This window comes from Scomber scombrus, chromosome 22, assembly GCF_963691925.1.
Source record: "Scomber scombrus chromosome 22, fScoSco1.1, whole genome shotgun sequence".
Taxonomy (NCBI): domain Eukaryota; kingdom Metazoa; phylum Chordata; class Actinopteri; order Scombriformes; family Scombridae; genus Scomber; species Scomber scombrus.
This window is the reverse complement of record NC_084991.1, coordinates 7,692,727-7,718,668: the sequence shown is the minus strand read 5'-3', so window position 1 is coordinate 7,718,668 and position 25,942 is coordinate 7,692,727. Positions and strand designations below refer to the sequence as shown.

At 40.1% G+C, this 25,942-nt stretch overlaps 3 protein-coding genes across 3 annotated transcripts in view; 2 read left to right on the top strand and 1 right to left on the bottom strand.

The window, feature by feature from the left end:
* lrmp (lymphoid-restricted membrane protein) overlaps positions 1 to 17,965 on the top strand; it is a 30,319-nt gene extending 12,354 nt beyond the window's left edge. The window contains exons 18-39 of the mRNA XM_062443842.1: positions 424 to 646; positions 2,317 to 2,369; positions 4,444 to 4,543; positions 5,134 to 5,281; positions 6,452 to 6,536; positions 8,589 to 8,635; positions 8,882 to 8,970; positions 9,113 to 9,306; positions 10,055 to 10,139; positions 10,287 to 10,338; positions 10,439 to 10,466; positions 10,922 to 11,062; positions 11,569 to 11,703; positions 11,838 to 11,985; positions 12,449 to 12,492; positions 12,631 to 12,699; positions 13,083 to 13,141; positions 13,441 to 13,539; positions 14,451 to 14,579; positions 15,718 to 15,744; positions 16,379 to 16,533; positions 16,927 to 17,965. Coding sequence (XP_062299826.1) covers positions 424 to 646; positions 2,317 to 2,369; positions 4,444 to 4,543; positions 5,134 to 5,281; positions 6,452 to 6,536; positions 8,589 to 8,635; positions 8,882 to 8,970; positions 9,113 to 9,306; positions 10,055 to 10,139; positions 10,287 to 10,338; positions 10,439 to 10,466; positions 10,922 to 11,062; positions 11,569 to 11,703; positions 11,838 to 11,985; positions 12,449 to 12,492; positions 12,631 to 12,699; positions 13,083 to 13,141; positions 13,441 to 13,539; positions 14,451 to 14,579; positions 15,718 to 15,744; positions 16,379 to 16,533; positions 16,927 to 17,069 — 2,253 coding nt within the window. The 3' untranslated portion in view covers positions 17,070 to 17,965. The remainder of the gene's footprint in view (positions 1 to 423; positions 647 to 2,316; positions 2,370 to 4,443; positions 4,544 to 5,133; positions 5,282 to 6,451; positions 6,537 to 8,588; positions 8,636 to 8,881; positions 8,971 to 9,112; positions 9,307 to 10,054; positions 10,140 to 10,286; positions 10,339 to 10,438; positions 10,467 to 10,921; positions 11,063 to 11,568; positions 11,704 to 11,837; positions 11,986 to 12,448; positions 12,493 to 12,630; positions 12,700 to 13,082; positions 13,142 to 13,440; positions 13,540 to 14,450; positions 14,580 to 15,717; positions 15,745 to 16,378; positions 16,534 to 16,926) is intronic.
* A 102-nt stretch (positions 17,966 to 18,067) lies between these two features.
* Positions 18,068 to 23,844, bottom strand: dnai7 (dynein axonemal intermediate chain 7). The gene is made up of 16 exons (XM_062444215.1): positions 23,785 to 23,844; positions 23,102 to 23,174; positions 22,450 to 22,538; positions 22,185 to 22,289; positions 21,843 to 21,980; positions 21,548 to 21,682; positions 21,296 to 21,399; positions 21,004 to 21,162; positions 20,778 to 20,916; positions 20,614 to 20,701; positions 20,286 to 20,470; positions 20,036 to 20,195; positions 19,688 to 19,902; positions 19,441 to 19,599; positions 18,825 to 18,938; positions 18,068 to 18,343 (listed from the first exon to the last, which is right to left on the bottom strand). Exons 1-16 carry the CDS (start codon positions 23,842 to 23,844, stop codon positions 18,068 to 18,070), a joined length of 2,199 nt encoding a protein of 732 aa, XP_062300199.1.
* lyrm5a (LYR motif containing 5a) lies at positions 23,097 to 25,926 on the top strand. The gene is made up of 3 exons (XM_062443821.1): positions 23,097 to 23,962; positions 24,093 to 24,164; positions 25,059 to 25,926. Exons 2-3 carry the CDS (start codon positions 24,120 to 24,122, stop codon positions 25,269 to 25,271), a joined length of 258 nt encoding a protein of 85 aa, XP_062299805.1. The 5' UTR covers positions 23,097 to 23,962; positions 24,093 to 24,119; the 3' UTR covers positions 25,272 to 25,926.
* The last annotated feature ends 16 nt before the right edge of the window (positions 25,927 to 25,942 follow it).

The following is a 25,942-nucleotide window of genomic DNA, read 5'->3' as shown; positions in this document are numbered from 1 at the left end:
ATTTCCATTAAAGCACAGTTGTTTTTCCTGCATACTAGGTTGTTGCAAACCAGGTTGTTGTTTACAAGTACATTCTCTCATTCTCTAATTTTCTTGGATTTGTTAATCAAGAAAACGGACACATCATAAAAACCTTTGACATTCAGTGTTTCTGAATTTGTCTTTCACTTTTATTTTGGTGACAGATTTGTTAATAAGTGGTCATTGCCATGATGCTGGTGCAGCTATAATGACTGTCACTGCTGAAGCTTTCTACTCGATTTTCCGACCCTTAACCACATCACCTCCAGTCCACCACTGGGGTTTTGCCACAGTGGGATTTGTAAATTAAAGCTTTAGGTTTTTTGTCCATCTCACCTTTTGAGTTAATTGTTTTGGGTCTTTTCTTTCTGTGGTTTTTCCCTTCCTTTTTTTTTCTTTTAGACTGGAGATGACTTGGACTGGGATGAGGAGTTCGCCCTCCAAGACTTCCTTAAGAATGAGCTAGCAGAAAGGAATTGCCGAGAGCGAGGAGAAGAGGACGGAGAGGAGAAGTGGATGGTGGTGGATACCACAGGAGAGGGAGAAGTGAGAGACACATCCACTCCTCTGTCAACCCTGTCTGGGAAGGCACAGCCTGGACAAAGTGCAGTGGGAGATGGTCAAGGTGAGTGGGGACATGAACATGGATTTCACCACCAGGCAACATCTCAACACTTATTTTTGCTCTGTGTATGTACAGTACCAGTCAAATATTTGGACACACTTTCTTATTCAAATGAATGGGAAAGTGTGTCCAAACTTGTTACTGGCACTGTAACTATGTTAAAGTATTAGAAAATATACACAATCATTTCTATTTAGAATATATTGAGATTTATTCATAGAGAACTGCTAAATAATATAATAATCGTGCTATACTTCCATGTAGCTATTCTATTTTCCATTTGCTATTCATAATGTTTTGATTTGGCTTTCAACAGATTAAAATGTTCTGCATCATCTCAGGAGCCTTTAAAACCCAACCAGGCCTAACTGGAACTTATGAAAGCCGGCTAAATATAGTTAAATATTATTTTAGCCATGTTCCCCCTGTTCCTATCTCTGGATCCATCTCTGTAGGATTAGTAAATGTAAGCCTAATGCACCAAGAATGTGAGGTAATACATCTTGTGTCTTCTTAGTGTCCTCTTAGACAAGGATATAAGTTGAAAGGTTATTTAAACAAAACATTTTTGTACATTGATAAAATGTACAACTTAGACTTACAGGTTTTGTTAAATTAGCAAACATCAATTTAATACACAGCAAACATCATTAGGTGTTCATGCTTAAATGGAACATGATTGCCTTTGGCTTTTTGTATACCTAATGTTGGCTCTCTGCCATCAGTAGGGAGAGAAAATGTACTGCCAGGAGCAATATTTTAGTTTTTGTAGTCTCTCTCACTCTCAAGTGCCAGCTGTGAAGCTTAAAGGCGCAGGCCAACTAGTTAAAGACTTAAAGTTCACAAACACCTCCAGCTTGTGCATCAACCTGCAGGTGTCTCACAAAGAGCTTCACAGGATAAACTGTATAGGTGAACTCAGACTTACTGACTCCATTATTGTTGAGTGTTGATTTGTGACTGAGAGAGACATTGGATTATCCCCCTGTAATCCATGGGAGTCACAGGACACTCAGCCAACCTTGAAGCATCAACACAGTACACACACACACACACACACACACACACACACACACACACACACACACACACACACACACAGTGTAAGGATACACACACTTGCACTCAATGTAAGGATACACACACTCTGAAGGCCCTTGGAAGTAGACCCCTGCCTTCTATGGTTCTGTGGCCCTTGGCTTCTAAAGGTTGTGTGTGTGAAAGAGTGTGTGTCTACACAGTGTGCAAAATCCTCTCTTCCTCAAGATCCTTCTATGGCCAGGTGTAAGACCGGTCTGAGGCCATGAAGTGAGCTCAGTAATCCCCCATTCCTCTGCCTGCATGAGCGGCTGGCAGGCAGAGAAACAGAAAATGAGAGCGTGAATGTGGTCATTAATGCCACCTTAGCCATGCATGGTATTTTAACCCCTGTGCCACTGCTCAGCTCAGTGCCTTGCATAATAAAAAAAGACAGTCTGACCTTTTATGGTAAAAGGTGGGGTTTCTTTTTTTGACCGCTATTAACCCCTGGATGAATTGGGCCAAGGTTTAGGTATTTAATGAACTTCTCCTTTGTTTTTCCCTTAGTATCACCCTCTTATTTCCTCATTTTATTGCTTCCCAAATTAATATTAGTTTTCTCTTCTTATTCCACTCTGCCTATCACACAGACTCTACAGCCTGCACTGAGTCAGAGCCAAAGGTGACCTGTCAGCCTTTGCAGGTAAATTGAATGCTGAAACGATCATGTCATGTAAAGTACTGCGCAAGGTCTCATTTTGTGCCTCGATGTGACTTTGTATTACCGTTTTGCTCTGTGTTTTCCTTCATATTTCAATATTTTATATATATCTCCAGAATTCTAGAGTAAAGCCAAAGTTCATCTCATAACATACATCATAACTGTCCTGTTGCTAACATTATATAACTGTGTATCTCGGTGCCTGGCTCAAGATCACTGCAAATGTTTTTTTTTTCTTTGCCCTATTTTCATGTTCAAGTATCACCTTTCAGAACTTCTGTGGAATATAAACATTTGATAAGCACTTACACTCTATAATACCAGAGTTAAAAGACGTCACCAATTTGTTGCTAAAAGATGAATTTTGGCTGTTTTATTTTGGTCCCTACTATAAAAAGTAAATTTCTTGCTGGGGAAATGTAGGTTTTAACGCTCTCAACAAACAACAACTACTGCAATGGTGCTCTGAAGCAGGACACTGAATCCCCAGCTACTCAGAAACCAACAGTAGATGATTGTACTGTTGTTGTACTGAGCAGCTGCCATGTGTGTAACTACAGGAAGCATGACAGTACAAGAAAAGAGATCTGATACTCAGCTTACCTTCCTTGTCATAATACAGTTGGCTTAATGATACATTTGGCATGCAGCTTTGTTGTTTTAGGTATATAACTACACACTTCCTGTGCAATGGTGGCAAGGAAGTAGGAAGTTTGTACAGTTTGTACCCTTTTTGTTTTATCTTGATGAATATAATCTTAAAAGAATTCATGTTTGGCAGTTTTGTTGAAGATCATATTTAAAATTGAAGACAAACCCTCAGAGCTGCATATGCTTTTCATTTCACTACTGTTTAAAAATGAGCTTGAACATTTAGTCTTCCTCACATATTTGTCACTTAGATCTTCATTGCAGGGTAAAGCAGACAGTCTTTTCTGCAAACTCATTTCACTACTGTGTTCAAGGATGCTCTGACATCTTAAACTTCAAAGTCTGCTGCTTGTTAAAAAATTCCAGCAACATAGCATATAAATAGAAATATTTTCGGCAGCCAAGATCACAATCTCAGATATGAGAATGTGCTTGAATGTACCATCGACTTGCAGTGCTTTAAAAATGTCCTTGTCATTGGGATTACATTACTCAAGTCTGAAATCTTGACTGAGTAAATCTTTCTGCTTCTGTAATGAACTGGAAGCAATGACTGACTGGAAGTCTAGACAATGTACACTATCTCTGATGTAATAGATGGGCACATATATGCAAAACTGCTGCATTGTTCTTTAAAAATGACTGACTATGAATTTGTTTTACTGTGTCATTACTTGCATTATACACATGTTGCTGTCTCTCCCTCTCGTTTATTTCTGCACTCTCTCTATCTCTTTCTTTCTCTCTCTCTTTGCCATTTGCCTACCAAATAGTTCTTCACACACCATTATTCACAGTCTCTGCTCACAGAGGCAGCAGTTTGGCAGCTTGTGCTGAAGCTTTGCACTGCCTTATATAGGATGACAGTGGTAAAACTTTGTGGTCCCTCTGAGGTCAAAGGACTGCCTGTTCATGACAAGATAAGAGATTACGCACTAGCATCTGAAGATAAATATATTTACTGCACACAAAATACACTTTACATAGCTATAATTTCAATGTCTGGTTATACATTCTGATCTTGGATGTTTGTACTAACTGCAGTCCTCAGTGTTTAATTAATTTCATGACTGTGAGCTTTATGAAAATAAATTAAACACTCCATCATTGATGCAGTCAGTATGAAAGTGGTGTTTGCTTTTGAATTCCTATGAAGATGACAGTAATTGATGGTCTTTCCAGCAATCCATCATTGAGGGGCAGATGCTTTGTGCTGTCTGTCAGCTGTTAGATTTTTGTTGGCCGCTCATGTACCGTCCTCTCATCTGAGATTTGTTTCTATTGACTGATTGCGTGCCTGCTGTTTGCTACATGGTTAATGTGTGTTGCTTATTTGATCTTTTCACCCCTCTCCTTTTTTTCTTTTTTTTTTTTGAATATTTATCATTTCGTGTATGTGTTTCAGGAAGAGGCAGCGGTACCATCGAGCGCCCACTCACAAGCTGTCAGCATTAGACACCCAGAGGCGGATGCTCTCCCTGATCCGTCCCACTCAGAGAACTACAGTAAGACCTCCGCCTCCCTCTCTCTCTCTTTAATTCACTCTCTATGCAGCTAACTCTATCTTTTGTGTTTCACTTTCTTCTACCCCTACTGTCAGCAAGTTGCTCTGCTTGTGTGTTTTACGACTTAACCAAAGAGTGAGTCATTTCCTGACTCACTTGGTATGTTTGCTGTTTGTTAAGAGAAGAGAATACTTTCCTGAACTTCGCAAGATGAAGGTCAAACCCTGCTAAATACCACAGTATGAAAAATGCTTTTATTGTGTTGTTTTTTGGTAATTGAGAATTGCATAACTGCTTGTAAAATGTTGTGCCTGAAAGCTCTGCATTACTTCTTGTAATATTACACAGAATATTAAAACAGACTGTATAAGCTGGATAACTAATGTACTTTGAAGAGATTTTATCTGATGTCAAAATGATGTTAGTCACATTTGGCTAATATTCTCTGGGTTTGTAAAAGTGGAAATGTAGGAATTGCAGCAGCTGATAAACACAACAGCGTTGTAACCCTGGAATGCACACTTTGTTTCTTGACAGTAAAAAACAGTATGTGAAGATTATTTATTTTGCTCCTCTCTAAGCAGATGCAGAGACACGTGAGGTTACACAGTCTCACTCTGACAGTCCAGCCAAAAATGTCACAGTCACACCTGGTAACAGTCCTCCCACAGCAGCCAAGATGATTCCTCCTGACAGCACATCACCCAGACCAGATGAGGCCGTTACCCAGAGTGAGAGGTGAATGAAGGAATTAATATTGCATTTGAAATACTGGGTACATAATCAGAGTGCTCCTGCATTTCCTAGGGGAACGTTCATGTCAGAGAAGCTCATAGAAATACCTGAATTGCTAATATATTTTATAACTGCTGCTGTTCTATGTTTTGGATGTAAAAAAAAAAAAAAAAAAAAAAAGCAAAAGCCGTGTGCATGTTTTTGTAATGCTACCACTAGGGAGGGCCAATATCTGTAATTCTCATATTAGTGGCTTAAATCATAAATTTCATAAGTAAATCACAGTAAAGACTGTTAATCGTGATTTTAATATGTTGTGGAATTCTTTTGTTGTTGCTGTTACAATTTAAAAACTGTCATTTTTAATCATGTAAAAAGATAGACAATAGGCTTATAAAACAAAAGTATTATCTCTTCATTTGTACTTGGAGAGTGGTAAGGGATCACTAATGACCATATGACAGACAAAACAGGGTTTTCCAAAAGAAAGATTGCAATTGCATTGAGCACAAAACTAATTGCCCACCACATATAAAAATTGCTGAAATGGTTGATGTACATAAGAAAATGAGCATCCACCGTGCCAAGCTGCAAAATAGTTCTTTCTATTTCTGCATTCTTGATAAGTTAATTATCTCCAGGATAATGAAACAGTCCACTGACTGTCCACTTTGTCCACTGACATACCTTTGATGTTGGTGTTTGAACTGGCAAATCCTACCTAGAGAGCACAAAACAGGAGCTTCCATAGTCAGGAAACTGACCTTACCACACATCCTCAGCCAGCATCCTGACTCATTTTCCTAGCAGAGTAGCAACCATCCCTTTTTAAATTTGAAGTTTAGACTTCTTATCACTGTAGTCACAGCTGATGTCACCATTATACTGAGTTTTGTAATTTCCCTATGACTTGAGCCACATTTGCTAATCAAATGGTTGTTTTTACCTCACTGTGGGAGGAGTGTGCAGGCTAATTATGAGCTGTGCAGCCATGCTTTGCATAGCCACAGTCCACCTACTAAGAGGCTCAGGCTGTTCCTCATCGCTCTCTTTCTGTTTCATACGATAACAGTTGTCTCCTTAGATAGAACAAAGGTGTATCTAATGTATAAGTAAAGAATGAGAAAAAGGATAGTGCTTGACATATGACCTTCACCTTTCACCTGTGGTCAGCATCCAGCCAACCACTGAAGACCACAGGCAAGAAGAGAAAGACGGAGATGCTGACTCGAGCACAGCCGATATGAGTCGCACTAAGGTCAGTAGCATACGGTTTTTAATGCATAAGGGAATACAACTTCCTCTATTCTCTTCAGCACACATACACCCCTGCTTCCCCTTCCTCTTTTTCCTCTTGTCACATCATGTGTGTCTTTCTAAGTGACAGGACATGTGTTTTGAAGACAAAGGTTGTGATATTAACTCATGCAGATCCTCAGCTGAAGATTAAATGGGGAAATGTAATAGGACTTAATCTAATAATTTTGATTAATTGCTTGTGTTAATTAATTGATCAGATGTTTTGTTAATTGAATGTTTAAAAAGTGACGTGGAAAATGACCACAATTTCCCCAGGAAGCAAATTTCGAATTTGCAAATTGCTAATTAACTTATGTAGTTTGATTATCACTCCAAAAAACCAAATATACGGTTTAGAAATATCAAACTGAGAGAACTTTGCATTTGAGAAGCTGAAACCAGCAAATGTTATGCTTTTTTGTTTGATAAATGACTTTATTGATTGTCAAATTTATTGTCAATTTGTCAAAAAGACACACTGGACCTTTACTGCATTTTCTTTCTGTCTGGACTCATTAGTGTTTTACACTAAGATGCTTTGATGTGGTCTATGGTCTGTTATCGTCTATATATGGTCTATACATGTAAGTCTATATTATAAGGTTGCTGCTCAGTATCTGCTTTAAATAGGTTTGTGGTGTTTTTACGTTAGAGCTGAAAGGTTGAAAGGTTTCACTACTTCACCTATGTTGCAATGCTGTTTCAGTGCAGCAGGCTTCACGTCCCGCTAAGGGATCGATCAGCTTTTCCATTTACTCTCGTACTTGCTTGTGGCATGCTGGGTCACCCTGTGGAGAGTCCGAGGGGAGCCTAGAGAGACAGGCTCTCCTGCTGTCCATCAACAAAATGCTCCTTTACACTCAGAAGCCTCGTCGAAGAGGGCTGTCAGCCAAATAAAAGTGTTTTTAATGATCTAGAAGCTACCCCTGGCTTTAATCTACTAACTATGACAAGGAGTCGAGTTCAATATAAACAGAATCATTTGGATATATTCAAATAGACTCTGACTTATACCTTTACTTATAAATGGTACATAATGGTAGTTATGTTCAGGGTAGACAGTGTAGACACAAATGTAATACCTTTAATAACTATTACCTTAATATTGATATTTGTGTTAATGCAGTAAAAATGTAAACTCATGTTAGTATTTTACTAGTGTTCCCATGTTTTTAAGATCTCACACAGTGACAAATTCACTTTAAGTTAGTTGTGTCACATTATAATTTTACACTGAGTGCCTTACATTGAGTATTGTTTATTTGGTTTCTGTCAGTTATTTTATGTCAAATACCACATTTTTGTGATTTTGCCCTGGGTTATTTTTCAGATATAAAAATAAAAGTTGAATTATTGAGAAAAAAGTTTGACATAAAAATAGTAACAAATAACATCATTGAGGATTGGATTGGATGATTTTAAATTAGATTTAAATCTGACACAAGCTAGCAATGCTGGTAATGGCTGGAAGGTAACTGATGAGCACACAGATTTAAATCGCTTCACAGTCGCTTTGGATATAAAATGACATTGACGTCTCTGCAACTATTGCATTCACTGACACTGTAATGCTCTTTATTTTGAGTAGTGTCAAATCGGATATTATGTACACTCATTGCACAATTTCCTATTGCATTCCTCTCAGCACTCACCTTGTTCCATTGTGTGTGTGTGTTCGTATGACTGCACGCACACAGTCCGCCTCCACTACTAAGCACTGTGCCAGTGTTAACGTGTTCTCTGAGCACCCTTCTCACCAACACACACACACCCCGTGCTGCAGGGCTCTCCATGTAGCTCTGCATTATATAAGAAATCAGCCCAATCTTTCCCTTCCACACTCTGTAGAGCTTAGATAGCATTTCACTGCCATGGGACAGGTACGCTACATTAATGTATGTTTAGAGTCTTTTAATTATTGACCTGTAACGTAGGACAAAAATGTGCTACAATGCCACCAGTCTTTTTCTCACCCCCCTCCCTTCCCTCTCTCAACTGTTGTCCATTTCAGAGCCTGAGCCGGGACCAGTCGCTAGACAGATCAGCAGCGGAGGACAGGTGAGTGATTCACTGTCAACTGTTAGCTCGGAAAACCTTACGAACAGGATTTTCACATGGATTTACGATCCAATATTTTAGCTGCAATAATTTCTCAAGGTTTTAGTGATATCTGCTGAGAGAAATGTTTTCCCTGCATCAAAACCTCAGCTGTGCGTTTTCTGTTAATGACGTTAAGGTCTAGATGTGTTCTTTCCCAATTGATTAAGACTTTTGTGTCAAGTTCAGTGTGCATGTGTTTTTCAGCACGAGCCTGCTACCTGTGTTGGTGGAAGAGGAGGAGAGTGTGCAGGACAGTGCAGCTGACGCTCCAACAGTAGCGGACAGCATGGCAGGTGGGAAGAAAACTCCCTCATCTTTATGTATGAGGGAGGGGAGAGAGAAATGGAGAAAAATTCCAAGTTGACTGTTTGTTTATGCCATCTTACATCTACGTACGTGTTAGTTTATCCACCCACACATCTTCTTTTCTTCTAGGGACAGACCAGCTCACCAGCAGCGGGGCGACTACTTTCTCTGACAGCAGCTCTCCTCAGTCAGGATCATCAGTCATAGATGCCAACCAATCAGGCAAAGGCAGCGTGACCTCTGACCCCAGCCAATTGGAGGATAGTGCTTCAGCAACTAAAACGGATACCCTCCCCCAACATGGCAAAAAAAAAAAGGAACTGGTAAGACCTGCCCTACTCCCACTTTCCTCTAAACTGGGTGTTGGATGGGTAGTCACACATATTCATTTTTAACTGTAATTGAGGGGAAAAAAGCCATTATATAATGCATAAAAGATTGGTGTCAAATGTTTACAGGTGAGCCTTGGCTCAGTTTAATATTTTTTTAAACTTATGATCTAGAAAAGTATTTGTTGTTTTGCTCTTTGTTAACTTATTTGTCATTCTTGTTTAAACTTGGCTTTGTAAAAAACAGGGAATGGGAATGATGCCATTGTGATTAAATCAGTGATGAGTTTGTGCCACTGGTATATTCAGTCAACATGACATTGCAACCTGAAGAGAAATGCTGTTTTTCCAGCTATATGAGTGTGAGCGCTTCTGTGTGTGTGTGTGTGTGTGTGTGAGAGAGTGTGAGAAAGGGAGAGGACAGGAGAGAGCGAGAGCGAGAGCGAGAGAGAGAGAGAGAGAGAGAGAGAGAAAGCGTACTTTCTTTTTTAACTCCACTCAGGAACAGATCATTCAGAATCACGAGCCAGCTACACTGCCGGCTGCTTTGAATCCTCACAATTCACCTTCATTATGCGAAGGCGTTTGAAGGAGATGGGAAAGTAAGGAGGGAGCGAGAATAAAAGGAGAGAGCAACATGGATGTTGAGGGGAATGTGAAAGAGGAGGGTTCAGAGGTAAAAGGAGAGCAGGACGGTGAGACTGAGCAGAGAGAGGCAGTAATGTTTGTCCGTACCTTGCAGGAGCTGTCACACAGCATGGAGGCCATCGAGCAGCCCAAGGTTCAGGAGGACCAAAGTGAGACCAGCGTAACCACTGAGAAGGAATGTATGTGTTATTTTCATTCTTCTTCCATTCATTCTTTTTGATAACAAATTAAACTCAACTTCAGGCACAAGTTTCAATGATGATTGCACTATTTTGGTCAGGTATTTCTCGCGCCTTGATAAACCTGCTCATTATTTCCCTCTGTAGCTGAGACGTCAATCTCTGCCACCAGTGAAACCGTGAAAGAAGACAAGAACAGGTAATACAGACAGCGATCACAGTAACACAATTTTACATTTAAATCCATATCAGTCTTCATGTGAGTAGGCGGGTCTAATCTGTCTCTCTGTTCTCTGCAGCCTGTCGCCAAATGACAAGGAGATTGAGGTATGCATACCATTAGATCTGGAGCTGTGAATCATATCATTAGTCATGTAAGCAGTTGGTGTGTTAATGACAGTTTTTAGGTCTTCATGTCGCAACACTTTTTAGGATTAGGTATCTTTTGTTGTTAGATTTACTTTAAAATCCTCATTTGAAGACGGATCAGATATGCACATCACTATTTTAAGTTTGCCCTACATTGTACCCATTCAGTGTTAATGCATCCCTTTGTTAATGTCAACTGATCTGATTTTCTTATTATTACAGGAAGGTGAGGTGTTTCATAACTTTCCTGCCAGTACAATAATGCTAACACTGATAAGAGAGAGCTCTTGTTGTAATCAAACAAGGAAATGTTAAGAGATGTTCATCATGTCTACAGTTGGCAGGATAAAATGCTCCACACAGTGTGTAGCAATCAACATTTTTTGAGTGAGTCATCTTTTTCTTGTTGGCAGACGGAGTTCCAGCGTCTGGCATTGGGCTTCAAATGTGACATGTTCACACTGGAGAAGAGACTCCGCCTGGAGGAGAGGTCACGTAACCTGGCTGAGGAGAACGTCCGCAGGGAAGTGTCCAGCTGCCAGGGCCTACTGCAGGTGTGTGTGTGTGTTCAACTTTCATTCACCTGTCACACTAGACTGCTATTGAATCTAAACAAAAGATCAAAAGATATGATACACTGTTAGTGTTGTAAAGACACCGTGGATGACATTAATAGACAGATACAGACTGCTTGAAACGACCATTGTTTTTGGCAATATATTATTATTGGCTGCTGTAAATAAATGTGCTGAGAGCTGCAGCAACATTGAAACCATCACAATGTAAAAGAGAGAATGGAAGATAAATGGTCCCCTTTTTCATGTTCTGCAGCCTACTGCTTGGTATGTAGTATATTGTCAACAATGTCTTCCATCAATGAGAATGACTGACTGACTTTACTAGATGTACCTTAACAGGTGTCAGTTAGTAATTATAAGTGGCAAATCCTCTACAAAAGTGTTCCTCTGCCATGTGCAGTCATTTGTAATATTGTGTCAAATTTATATTTCTTAATGTCTCTCTATCTTTCGGTCTTCATCATTTTCCCCTCTCCTCTCAGGCTCTGACTCCTCTGTGTGAGGACGACAACCAGTCCATGGAGATCATCCAGCGGCTCCAGAAGAATCTGGATATTCTCACCCAGTCCATGACCAGAGTGTCCAGTCGCTCTGAGATGCTAGGAGCCATTCATCAGGTGGGCTTGTGTTGTCAACATTGGTTTCTGCTGTTTTGTGGCATGACTGCTGTATCAGTTGAGGTCTGTTTTCACTGCCATATGATTTTGTTGATTTTGATTGCGATGATTCAACGGAGTCTTGTGAATGTTAGGAGAGTCGTATTGGTAAGGCTGTGGAGGTGATGATACAGCACGTGGAGAACCTTAGGAGGATGTACACCAAGGAGCACGCTGAACTGCTGGAGCTGCGAGAGGCACTAATGCAGAACGAGAGGTCGTTTGGATCACAAATCGAACGAGGTTTGACTTTTGGTACATGGACATATGTGTTTGTATGTCTATAAAGGTGCAACATAAAATATGAATTTTTAGACTGATGTTACAATGCTTAAATTCAACAGTTTCTGTGTTAATAATTATAAAATACTCAACGTTTCTTCTGTTTTTTTGTCTAAAACCAGACATTTGAAATGTAAAAGTGGTTGCCACTTCTTTAAGGCAAGATGTCACATAAAAACTGTCCTATGGCAAGACAGACATACATTTTTTTAAATCACAAAATATCGAATAGTTTAATTAATTAAATGTGCAAAGAATTTACAATATATTAGATTTACACTGACAAGGCCAACACTGGCTTAATATACTGACAAATGCCTATGATGACTGATCACATGGGTGTATTTTTAAAACACTACAATACTCATTGTAACATGCACATACAAAGCACAATACATACAAAGTAATCTGTTCTTCTTTCCAGATGACTTCCGTGGCAAGAAGCCATCAACATCACAATACTACAAGGTCAGCTGCAGCTTGGTTGCATATCTTCTCATCGTTGTCCATTATTCAGGACTGATGTTGACTTGACGTGTTAAAAATGTCCAAGTTTTTTAATTAGGTGATTCTGATTTTGCTTTTTCCCACAAATCCCCCTAACAGTCATCAACTCGGCGGGTCAGCATAGCAGGAATACCCCGCTCTGGTGGAGGCAACATGCACTTTGACATGGTGAGGATGACACTGCCAGCATTTTGCCTTATCATCATAGCATAGACAACACTTTACTGATTTAATTCAAGAGCCAAACTATGTGCAATATAGTGTAAAATATTGCAGAACAAACTTGTCAGATCATGTATACCCAGACAGCATCCAGTCTTCCACAGTGGCCTAAACATATGAAATGTAGCACATAGTTGGAATAATTGTGGGGCTTTTAATCACACATTTTTTTAAAAATACTTAAGTGAAGCTGAAGATGTTTTATGTCAGAGTATGATGGCAAATGGATCCTGGTTAAAAATGTTTGTAGCTATACTTTAAGTTACACCAAGGAGCATTTTTCGTTACGTGATTATGATTCAAATCTAAGTTTTGATTTTCCAACACAGCCCAAAACACAAGACGGTTCAGAAGCTGAGACAGAAAGACTGACCAGGCGATCACCATGGTAGGTGTTTGTGCATGTGTGTGTGTATACAGTATGTGTGTGTGTATACAGTATGTGTGTGCTATAACCTGGATAATAATATAAGTGTAGCTAGCTAAGACCCAAAAGGGTGTATGGTTAAAATAAAAAGCAAGTGCACCATTTAAATGACTCGAAGGTTAAAACACACCAGAGTTGTTTCTTTTTGGGTTTGAATCTGTTGACTGTGGCTGTTATTCTTAAACCACAGAGATTTACTTTACCATGACATGAGGGTTGTTTTTGTTGTTATGCTTGTATGTGATAACGGTGGTTTTCAGGAATGTGGCAGGGAAGAGCACAGCGCGCCCTCCACTAAAACGCTTTGTTAGCTCTGCGGCCTGGGTTGAAACAGAAGAGCCCTCTCTCATGATGAAGGGGTAAGAAATGCCAAGGACAAGGGGACTGCGTCGCACAAGTCCTTTCACTGTGGACCCAGATGCATAAAGATGGCAGCTTTCTGGTGTGGCATCATCATTATCTATCCCACACTGCACTTGCTGTTGACTTGAGAATACTTAGTATCTTTACCCTTATAATCACACTCAAATCAAAATATCTTCAAATAATTGTTTTAAATGATAAAATGATCCACTGCACAGTTTTCAGCTTCCAAAGGAGCTTGAATTTAAACATCTGTCCTTGCTAAAAAGAATAGGATGCCCCGACAAAGATATGGATTGGGTGTAGAGAATAGAAAGAGAGAAACTCAGAACAGCAGTGATAATTAAAAAGCAGGGATGATGATTTCAAACCACTTGGCAGCCATCATTCATGTGTCTGGTCGCATGGGGGAAGTGTTCAATCAGAAGCATTCAATCTGACATTTTCAACTTCCAGCACGTTTTTTTCCCTCCCCCATTCTTTTTGTTTTTATAAAATTTGAGAATTTGAATTTAAGAGATGGTGTGGACTATTATTTTGGTACCATATAGCTTTCAAATGTTTGGAAATAAGCCAAAGTGGAATCATAGATGATCTGAATCAAGCACATCTGAAAGTTTGTTCAATTGTTTTGTGTGTTCATGGTGTAATACTGGAGCATGGAATTTGCATTGCGGGGCTTGCATTGTTAAATCATTGTCTTTTTTGTAAAGCAGATGATTTTACATCAGTGAATATTTAAGGGTGTACGTGTCAGCATCTGCCTGCTTGGTTTGGCCGCATATGCATGAAATGTGCATGTGTGCATGTGCACACACTGATTCTCTGTGGTTATACAGCCATGGTTGTATATGAATGTGCAAGTGAACAGTGTGTTTGTGAATGCCTGACCCACGCGTGCCCACAGGACGGCCAGCGACAACACTGACTTCCAGTCGGAGGACGAGCAGAAGGATGAGCCGGTGGCAGAGAAAAGGAGGTCCAGTCTCAGTGAGCTGGGCAGCAAACTCACCTCCCTCATTCTGCCCCTCAAGACGTTAGTCCAACCAAATACCCACCACTAGCCTACTGCAGCATCACTTTCTGCTAGCAAAGCTAAGAGGCTAGCTGAATTGTGGAAGAGTTCATCATTTAGTCATACAGAGGTTCCAGTTTCTATCTTCGACTCCATATTTGTCCAATGTTAAAAGTAATTCCTGTGGTGTTTTTGAGCCACATGTCACAGAAAACACTGAGTCAAGTACTGTGACATGTTAACATCCACTTCAGTCCTATGATTTTGCCTGCATACTGTATATTGGCTATATATAGGCAAAATCATTTCTCTTTTGTAGCATGTAATAAATCATACAGTGTGGATGTTTTAAGATGAGGTCATCACTTATGTTTTGATCATGGTCCCCTGTTGAAAAAGTTGTGACCACATGGAACCTCCTAAGTGATGAAACTTTCATGATAAGGGTCTGTTCTGGACTAGCTTCTTTGCTCAGGGGCTCATTAACAGAGCGTTTCTACTCAGGGCAAAAATGAACCATTTTCTTCAGCTGTTAACTGACTTGAGATCAGTGTATGACACTCCCTCCAGGATATCCCAAAATAATGCAAATCTCCACAATATTGGCTGGGGCTTGCAATTTTGCAAATTTCCTGTGATTTGTCCACAAGATTTGATATGTAGCTCGTATTAAATCCATGAAAAAACACCATGGCAGTTGATTGGAGAAAACGGTCTTATTATGGCTTACATAGGTCTCTCTTCAATAGGTAATAGTGGCAATTTTACCACAAAAAAATCACATGAAATTTTGCAAATTGCATCATACTATTTGAGAAAAGATGCTGCAAAATCAAGCATTTTTTTAACTCAACAATCACAAAAAAACACTGCAATCCTGGGGGAACTGGGCAATGTGTAAATGACTTTGGAAGCCTCATGATTTGCGTTTCATGCATGGATCTCAAGTTCAGATTTGCATTGTGCACAGCATCTAACCAAGCCATCTACAGTGGGTGCTGTCTTCTGTCATTGACTAACATGTTCAGCCACCTTAACAATTGTATGTGCTACTACACTTGACTGTTTTCTTTATTTTTGTGGGGCAACTGAGTATTTTCATTTTTCATGTGTTTTTCTGAACTGTCCTTTCCTCTTTTCCTCCCTCGTCATGGCTCAGGAGTCAAGATGAGCTCTTTGTAATGCTGTAAGTGTGCAGGGAGGAGAGTCCAAAGTGGGAAATGCTTACAGATTCAATATCTGTCCAAAAACAATAAATGCATGCAAAAGGCCTGTATTTATCAAGTAGGGGTGCCAATCCAAGGCCACTTCCAAGCTTGCAGTGACTCTCATAATGACCGTGAAGTGATTTTAAGCGGCACTCCTACTGTTGACAGATTCCAGGCCAAAATCGTCCGCTGCTTTTGCCTAACCATGCAGTAATTGCTCAAATTTACCTCCATGCCAACCACTCTTAACTGTGCTGCTGAGAGCTTTTTGATTATGCTGATGAAGATAATGTGAATGGTTTTTGCATCTTTGACACTTTTAGATAGGTGGTAAAAACTGTAGATTGCACCAAGCTGCAGCTAATTCACTGCCTGCCATCCATTAGTTACCACAAATGACCTACAGCTTGTACATGGAAATGTTATGTTTTTCATGGCACTGGCTGTGATGACCCTCTCCCATCACAACACGTCATTTTTGGTAACTTATTCACTGTCTTGCTTTAACTAATACAATTTTACATGTTTTTTCAATGTAAACCATCCCCCTTGCCTAATGTTCTGACCATGCTGTTGTCTAAGGTTTTGTTCTCAAACGTTGCCCCCCTCCAGTCCAAGCCCCTCATCAAGCCCAACATCTATAGAACCAGGAATGGCCCATTCTCTGTCCCATAGCCTAACCTCCTCCCGGGCGGCTGCAGCAGCAGCAGTAGCTAGAGGCAGCAGGGGGCTCTGGCTTTGGTTGGCCATGGTGGTGGTGCTAGCAGGTACACTCAGTTTCTTAGTGATAGTGGTTTTAAGATAAATGTTTTCATTTCATTATTTATGTTATAGATAACAAAGTAAATCATTTCTTAAAGCCTATTCAAATGAGCATTTTCACATTTAAATCAAGATAATGTCTCAGGCAGCTTGCATGTGCACTTCAAATACAGGAGTTGAGTATTTTAAAGTTTTGAGCTCACACTTTGTTTTGGCTTGATTCTTTGTTTTAATGCCTTTTATAAACTTTAAATGATATCCTTAAGGCGTTACACACCTATTCTGTGATGTTATTTGGTTCCCCAGTAACACAGCAGCATAGATGATTTCTCATAATAAAACAATGGATAGTGAGTTTCATTCTGTGCACTAAAATATTCATGGTTCTCCTCCCGCAGGTCTCCTGGCACTGCTGGCCAGCCTGGTAATGCAGCCAGCAGTAGACGCAGCCCCAGTGGGGACCGGGGACTCCTGGATGACCATGCAGCAGCTGCTGTGGCCCTATACAGGGCTCAGACACAATGGACAGCCCCCCGTCTAACCTCTGACGTCTGGGGCGGATGGTGCTATGCCTATCAGCCCTCTACAGAGATTACCTGTGCTTTGGGTGGTGATGAAGAACAGTGTACCACTCCTGAGCCGTGGCTGTTGGGATATTTACCGGTGCCTGAAGATTACTAGACAGACTCTTATTGATAGCTCAGTCCAGTCCACAGGGAATAGTTAACCCTATGGAGGATTTTATGTGTTACATCACGTTTGCTAAATTAGTTAGTCTGTGTGTGTGTGTATGCATGTGTCTGTGTTTAAAAGCAGCAGCAGATAAAGGAGGTGGTAACCAATATCTTTTATGGTGGGCTGCTCAATATTATGATGCAGTTTTCCTATCAGTGCTACTGTCAACTGTCCACCTGGACCTAACACAATCTGTAAAATCCAGTTTGATCAGTTGTCAGAGCTGCCACAATGTTGTCCAATCATGGCGCAAATTCATCAGTATGATAGCACTGATCCACAAAGTTTGAATGCAGTTTTCCATTGACAAACATCATGGACGATGGCTTTTTAAACACATTTCATGCACTTGAAGATACAGGAGGACAGTCAGCCTTTTTAATGGAGTTTTCCATTCATGTCCTTAATGGTTACAGAGGACATTTTATAACTTTTAAGTCTATAAACACTGGTAATAAAAATTCATTTTAAGTGTTTTAAGTGTTTTTGAAATCTTATATTTATGAGTTTGTTAGTTTTGAGTGGGGAAATGTGAATATCTTTATTTTTAAGTTATAATTCTACTATAACACCAAAGGCTTTTTTATTTTCCTTTTTTTTTTAGTTCTTGCTGTGGTTGTCACCGTTTTCAACTTCATACACTTTTGTATGTTCCAAAAAAGATGCTTGAAACTTTGCATAAATAAAGTAGCCAATTCTACAATAGAAGGTGTGATTTTATGTGCATCCAAATATACGTTTCAAATTCAGGGGTTTAAAGTGTCTTTAATTTGTTAATTTAAAAAATGAACTCCTCACACAGGTTTATGAGTACATAAGTGGTCTGGTGGCACAGAGCAGACTTTGAACTGTGTCAACAAAGAGATAGTTAGACTCTCTGGTCCTAGCTATGCCATCAGTGCTCATGTTGTCCTGCAGCATGTGGATGAAGGTGGAGTGAAACTCACTGCCTGGATAATGATCTGGTGAGAAAGCCTCACTCTTCTCTGTGATCTCCAGCATCTGACTCCTCTGGGCACCCAGCAGGTAGAGACTCCACGAGCCCTTAGGCACAGGGATGGGGCCAAGGTTCTCACACACCTGACAGGAGAGGACACGGGGGGGAAAAAAACAACTTAATTTGGTGGTTTAGATTGGGGTGGTTGTTTTTTTTCTATCTCTGGTCTGCCCACTCAACCATGACAGAAACTCCACTATCAACCAGGTGTTCACTGCTTGAGTGCGACAAAACTTCCCTCTTCCTCATTCTTGCACTGTCTTTGAATTGTCTACTAAATGTATTTTTTTGTTATGTTTTTATGTATTCACCCAGGTGAGACAGTCAACTGGGTGCAGTGCAGTATTTTTTTATTTTGATAACATCTGATTGTCAGTGTGGCAGCGCAAAAGTGTTTGGAATGAACCTTTGCATGTGGCTGGACACAAACAGCTGTCCACAACCTCCTGATGACAACAGGGGTATGTATCAACAAGGTGTACTAACCATTTTACATTGGAAGGAAAATGGGTAAAATGCTACATTAAATAAACTCATATCTTCTGTATGTGTGAGAGAGAATACCTGCATGACCAGATGCTCTGCTCCACATTTAGAATTCCACTTGCTCCACGAGAAAGCACAGGCAGAGGCGAAGAGGGCCATCTGTTCGTAGGCAGCGTGTTCTGTAAGTGGGTCCTGAAGAGGAGAGAAACCACACAGTACATCCTGTAATGCTGTTGAAAATGCATGGACTATAGACGTAACAGTCTACAGCCTCACTAGTAGCTCGTTGAGGCTCTGCTTAGACCATGTTTAATGTCGACACAATGACAATTTAACATGCTAATGATGATTAGCAAGTGTGATTTGGAAAAGGCTAAAGCATACCTTTTCTATGAATCTGAATCTTACTTTTCTTTGTGCAGAGCCATTAAAATAACTGATATAAATGTTGAGTAATATGAATTGAAGCATAAACACTAATGTGGTCATATGTCACCAACTTGAGCAATGTTCTCATAAATGATGCTTAGAGGGAAATGGATTTTATCTTCCACTTCTAGTATGTTTTGCACAGACATGTGAGTATATGATTCAAAACAGGTTTGTCCATCCAACACAACATGGACAACCAAATTAGGCCAAACTTAGCTTGTCTGCCTTCTATTCTACAAGCCAACAGGTAGGAGATGCAGACCTTGCCGCAGCTGCTGACGTATTTGTCGGTGTGCTCGTTCACAAAGATGTTGATCCCTGCGTTGAGCATGGCTCTCTGCAGAGTGGGGCCACTCATCCACTTCCCTAAGAGGTGAGTGAGGCCAACCTCTCGCTCTGACCGCAACATGCACTGGTTACCCTGTTTGTAAAATAGACACAGGTACAAATTATAACAGTCAGGCTACATCTACTGATTTATCCTTGTGTTTTTGATTCGTGTCTTTTACCTGGATGGTGATGCTGAGGTCGATCAGCGCTCCGTTGACTGTGAAAAGAGCTGAGTCTCGGCCCAGTGGCCGGAGCTCCCAGCTTTGAAAAGGAAGGTTGGCGTATGTTTCCTGCATCAGCACAAAGGCCTGGAAGGAGTCCATCCTGAAGGAAATCTTTGCTTCCACCTCCTCATAAGAGACGTCAGTGATGCCGTCCATCCTCCACTGCTTCACTGGATGAGACAGAGAATTTCAAATGAATACCTTATAGGTGCCTTTGAAATCTATTTCAAAACCTGATCTGTCATTTCCAGTTTAGTCTATGTTGAATACAAGATTATACAGCATGTGTTGCAGTGTGTGTACCTGCAGCATCCCAGCGAGCCACTTGGGGAGCTTCCAAGAAGACAACAGATTCGGGCAGCGTCACAGAGACCCCAACAGGAGGGCAGGTGAGGACCTCATTGTCATCTAAGTTGGACTTTTCCATGGGGTAGTGGAAAAACTGCAGCCCTGTGTCCAACAACTAGAAAAACACAAGCGTGGTGGTTTGGTATGTGAGAAAACCAGAACCAGATCTGCTGGGCCTTGGTGTAAGCAGCTCTCCTCCATTCACCTGTCTAACTTCCCACCCATTGATGTGATGAGCTTGTGGTGGGAGGTGGAACACTTCGTAGTAGAAGACCCCACCCAGAGGCGTGTACTGCATCAAATCCACCACCTTGAAACGCTCACTACGGTCTGTCAGGGACAGTTGCTCTGAGAGAGAAGTCAAGTCCCCCTCTGCTGCAGGGAGAGAGAATCACAACCATCAAAGGTAGAGCTTTTCATGCATCTTTACTCTTGACAGCATTCTTTGGAGAGTGGGAAAGAGTCTAAATCAACATTAGACAATATCAACATTATTTTGTTAACATTTGGAAGTTTCAAGCAGGCCGTCTTACCACCAAGCGCCTCTATATGTGTCTGTATCTGGCTGCCTCTGCCCTCAGCAGGCGGGGCGCTGTTTCCTGAGTGTAGACTGGCTGCACTCTGAAATAAAGACGCAAGTATAAAAGTATAAAAACATTAAATGTAGCCAGCCTAGTAACTAATTATTTTCTCTTACCTTCCTCCCGGTCCCGTCAAACCCTTCCTCTTCTGCTTTTTGCTGCTGTGTGATATTATCATCCTTCATCTCCCCCTCTTCATTTGTGTCCTCCAGCTCAGGTGCAACTATATCTGCGTCCTCGCCCCCTGCAAGAGACCTGAGACCAAACAAACAAGGTTATTATCATTATCGCCACAATTACTATAAAAGTAACTGTATTATTAGCAGTAGTAAAGGGAGAGACCTGTAGCTTGGTGTGTTTATTCTCAGGTGAGCCATCCTTGCCAGCAAAGACAGGTGATCATAGTGTGTGTGGAAGTTCCGTACAGCGATGCTGCTCACAGCCAGCTGCTTGGGAAGCTCAAAGCCCATGCCGACCCCCTCAAAGGTTAAACCTTTAAACCTGGATGGATGAGAAGTATCACACCATTTGCTATAGTTTTTGCTCATAAGGTGAGTGCTTGCATCCCCAACCCATCAGCAGTCACAGCTGCAGATCCAAGCTGCTCCAAAAACACACACAGTCAATACACAACCTTGGATTCTTCTTGAGGTTGGCCCAGATACACAGTGTAACGTTGTCGTCTCTGACCACAGTCTGCATATTGCCTGTCTCAGTGTCGATGTTGGCGCTGGCCCTCTGTGACACAAAAAGCCACCACACAAATGTTGTACATGTCCCCTCAAACAAATACTAAAAGGCACATAACAATGAATCATGTTTAATTGTGAGGCATATTTCTTAGAGCAACAAAGTGCTTCACAAACTGTGAGTGCAATGATCGTACCTTAAGGATCTCCTCAGTGGTGAGGAGGTGTTTAGTGTGGATTAGCTCCTGCAAATTTATGAGAGCCTCCTGGTACTTCTGGCCCTCTTGATGATCTGTAACATCTCTGAGCAGACCCTCCAGCTCCTCCATCAGCTAGAAGGGAACAGTTATGTTGTATAACTAGAATATATTTCTTGGAATTAGATTATGATTTATTCCGAATATGCAAGAACTGAAAGGATTTGTAACACTATATAAAGTAATCTGATAAAGTTGAAGTCATCCTCACATATAGCAGACATACAGTACAGACCTGTAGAGCGAGGTTACATTGCTTGAGCACGACCGTGATGTTGACGTCTGGGTCATCTCTCCACAGGCTGATATATGTGTTAATATCCTGCTCGACTGCCGGGTCTGGTGTTCCATCACATCGCATGTACCTCTCCCACTGGACACAAACAACATACTGAGTGTTATCAAGTATTATTAATGAATCTCTACTTTTCCTGCACTATATACAGGACAAAAAAGTTCTTTGTTGTATCCATCTAATATCCTTGTTTTTCCATGTTAGTTCCTTGAGTGTGGACTAAACAACTGATAGATTTTTTCTTCCTCTAACTAATTAACCCAGACTGACAGAAACACAAACCTTGGCTTTCTCCACAGCATCAGCTTTCCATTTGGTCACTGCAGTATAATTCTCCTCCAGCAGATAGCGTAGTTCATCTAGCTCATCTGCTCTGCGCTCCCTGTCCTGTCAGCAAGAGACATCCATGAACACTATAAATGCAGTTTCCCCATACTCAAAGAAGTACTTGTTTTCGATCTGCACTATTTGAAAAAAAATATCATAATAACTTAATGTGGTACATAGATAGTGAAAATGGTATACAAGCTATTTTTATTCCACGTACCTTTAACTCAAGCCTTTGCAGCTCCTGTTCCTTTCTCTCTCTTTCCAACCTTTCCTGTTCTTCTCTCGCTGCCTGTAGCCGGGCCTCCTCTATAAGGGAAAAGCACATATAATCGCAACACTTTCATTCCTAAATGGGTTATTGTTTGCTACTGAGATTATATTACACTTAGTACGAATGACATACACTGCATGATTGACAATGCTAACAACACAGTTTAAGATCAGTTAAAGTCCCCCTCCACCCAAATATGTGTTTTTCTTCTTATTCTTATAGTAAGATGTGTAATATCCAATTTTAAAGGGGTGGATCTTCAAGCAGGATTTGTGACATCACAAATAGTTTCAACATACACATGTGTGATGTGGAGTGCACATACACTGAAAATGGACTTTACAGTGGATAAGGAGACATTGGGTATCCAGCAGATAAACTTTAGAAATTAAAAATATTTGTTTTTTCATTGATTCTGGGATTTTTAATTAGGGAGTTTTTAGGTTTCTTGTTAGGTTTTAACAAGATAATTTGAACTTTTTAGTGGAAAAAAACATATCAGATACAAATTATTATTCAAAGTGTTTCATATGCATCTCAAAACATATCTGGAGGGGATCTTTAAGATGAATAGAGACACAACTCAGTCTTGGATTACCTTCCTCTTGCAGTCTTCTCTCCTCGTCCTCTTGCAGCTGCTTCGCCTTCTGAGCTTTGTTCAGCTTACGTCCCTTTTTAGGTGAGTTGAGTTAAAAACATTATAAATCAGTGTTTAACATGAACAGCTCACTGGGCATGGGTGCACTGCTTAGGAGAAGATGGATACATTGTGCTCTTTGAACCTACAGTAGAGGGTGGGTGGTATATTCTGTGCCTGGCTGCATATATCTTAACGTGGTTATTATAAGAACACTGAGAGAATGTGCTGGCTGCCTTTTGCTCATACCTTTTTCTTGGGCGGCTTTCATTCATAGGAGAAAACAAAGAGATAAAGTTACAGAAGGTTTAAATGTACACGAATTAAAGACACAAAGGAAGAAAGAAATAGCCAGAAAATAGTAAGAAAAGAAAGAGCATTAAACTAAAGGTTCTTCCTGCTAACTTGACAGCTATAATGGTAAATAGCAGTAACGTTGTTGTATTCTCCATTTAAGTTAACGCTACTAGCTTTTTTTTGCCGTACCTATTTTTTTAAACTATTAACTAGTTAGCGTTAAATACTGCCTTAAACACTTCAAGTATGATAAGGTTTAACGCCAAATAGAGTTAGTTTATTAGTAAAAGAAATGGTAAAAACTCACCATGCTGAAAAAGAAAAAAACTCTCCAGCGTCTAAGTCACCATGGAAACGTTCACGCATGCGTACCTGACTGTTTTATTTGCGACGTAAAGAAACGACATACGGCTGTATGTGTAACCAGGAGCTGCCAGCTGCAGACGAAGAAAGGACAAAGTGGCAAAGGAGACCTGTCTTCTTTTTCGTCCCGTTTGAGTGACTCCACCTAACGAAGCTACACATGTAATATTATTAAGTACCGCTTAATAGTGTTGTTGGGCGAATGTATGATGAGTGAAGTGTATGTTAAATGCTGCTAGCTATGTAGCTGAAGCTAATTATTCTGTACTACTTTCTCATACTGTCTTTTCAGAAGTGAGCGGTGACACTGTTTTCTGACATGGCCAACCCTTTACGGGGTGAGGTTATTAGGCTTTATAAAAATGTAAGTGAATTTGTCAATAACACACTATATACGACTACTGATACTTTATATGCCACCTCATTAGGTAGGGGAGAACGGATTCGGTAGTCACACTTTTTACTTTCCTTTGAATTCTTCATAAACTGGATCCTGAGATCAAGAGAACATAAACAGGAAAAATCATTCCTATCGGTGCTTCTTTTTTTATCCTAATATGACAATATTCTGCTTTTTTTTCCTCTCTGACTGCTCTGAGCTTTACATCTGGTGGATTATGGACCTTTTCATTCCTAACAAAATCCTAGGTCATTTTGCAATCTGAAAAGAAAGAACTGACTCGATATATCACACCATATATGGCATATATTTATTATAAAACCATTGTGTAAACGCCTAGAAGAGAAACACTGGATATTTACATTTTCACATGAAAAACACTAAATGTCCTCTCATCTCAATGTCAAGTGGTTTACTATAAAAATGACATTGGAAGTAACATATCACCCACATTCTGAAACTTTCAATACCAAAACTTCAGTACCAAGATCTAATGAATGTGACAACCAACCACGTACTCCCCTATACCTGTGCAATGTTATGCAATCTTATACAACAGCTCTGTCGTGAAATTTAACATTTATGAATCTTATACATTTTCAGTTTTTGTAGACATTGTCAGAATTCTACTTTATGTTTATTATTGAGGTCATTGTGGGTAATGGTAGTGTACTGGGGTGCTTTATATTGAATGGTGTTCCTAATATTTTGTCAACTCCATTAACATACACGAGGGAGGCAAAGTATTAGGATCACTTTTCAATATAACGCATGGCCTGTGAGTGTATATATACACACATGGCACAGCTGTGCCCTGTTCTGGAAGTGGTTTAAAATGTGTTTCTCTTTTCCCCAAAGCTGCTGTATCTTGGCCGTGAGTACCCAAAGGGATCAGCTTATTTCAGAGATCGTCTGAAGTCAGCCTTCATGAAGAATAAAGATGTAACAGATCCTGACAAGATCAAAATGCTTGTGGCTCGTGGAGACTTTGTCATCAAGGAACTGGAGGCTCTTTATTTCCTCAGAAAATACCGAGCAATGAAAAAGAGGTACTATGAACCTGAAGAATAATTACGCACATAGACCGCACCAAAATGTTTCTAATAAGGGCAAATCATTTTTTTGGGACAGGGAGTCAAAGTACAGTCCAAAATAGTGCCGGACATAGTTATCAGATTATGCAACAGTGTTTAATTTTCACACATTACAGCCTAACAAGGAGAAAAGAAGATCCATCTGTAAGGAGTGCCAAAAAAAATTGACAATGGGATAATTGTTAAAGAATGCAATTTGTATTTTTATACACAAGTTGTACCATGGTGCTAGTGTTTTAAATATTTAAAACTCTGTCTGTTAATATCATGGGGTTTTCTTCAGAACAGTTAGGCCCAGTTTGCCTCTCTGGCACATTGTTGGTCCAGCCAGACACAGCATTTCTTCAGGTCAATTAATTTAATGAACCATTTTGAAATGAGTGCTCAGATCATGTAAGTCGTCTGAGTTCAGTAGTTAGTACAGAAGTACATGTCCACCTAGTGTGTAATAAACTGCTGAAGCCTGTACTTTATATGAGACTGACTGAATCAAATTGTACAATGAAATGTCAGAGCTGTGGGATGTATTGTATAATGTATATATTTGTAAATACATGGTCACATTTCTTGAGTGAATGTAAATGACTATGTATCAATGCACTATGTCCAGTGTAATAATAAATACAACAAAATCACAACAATGATTTT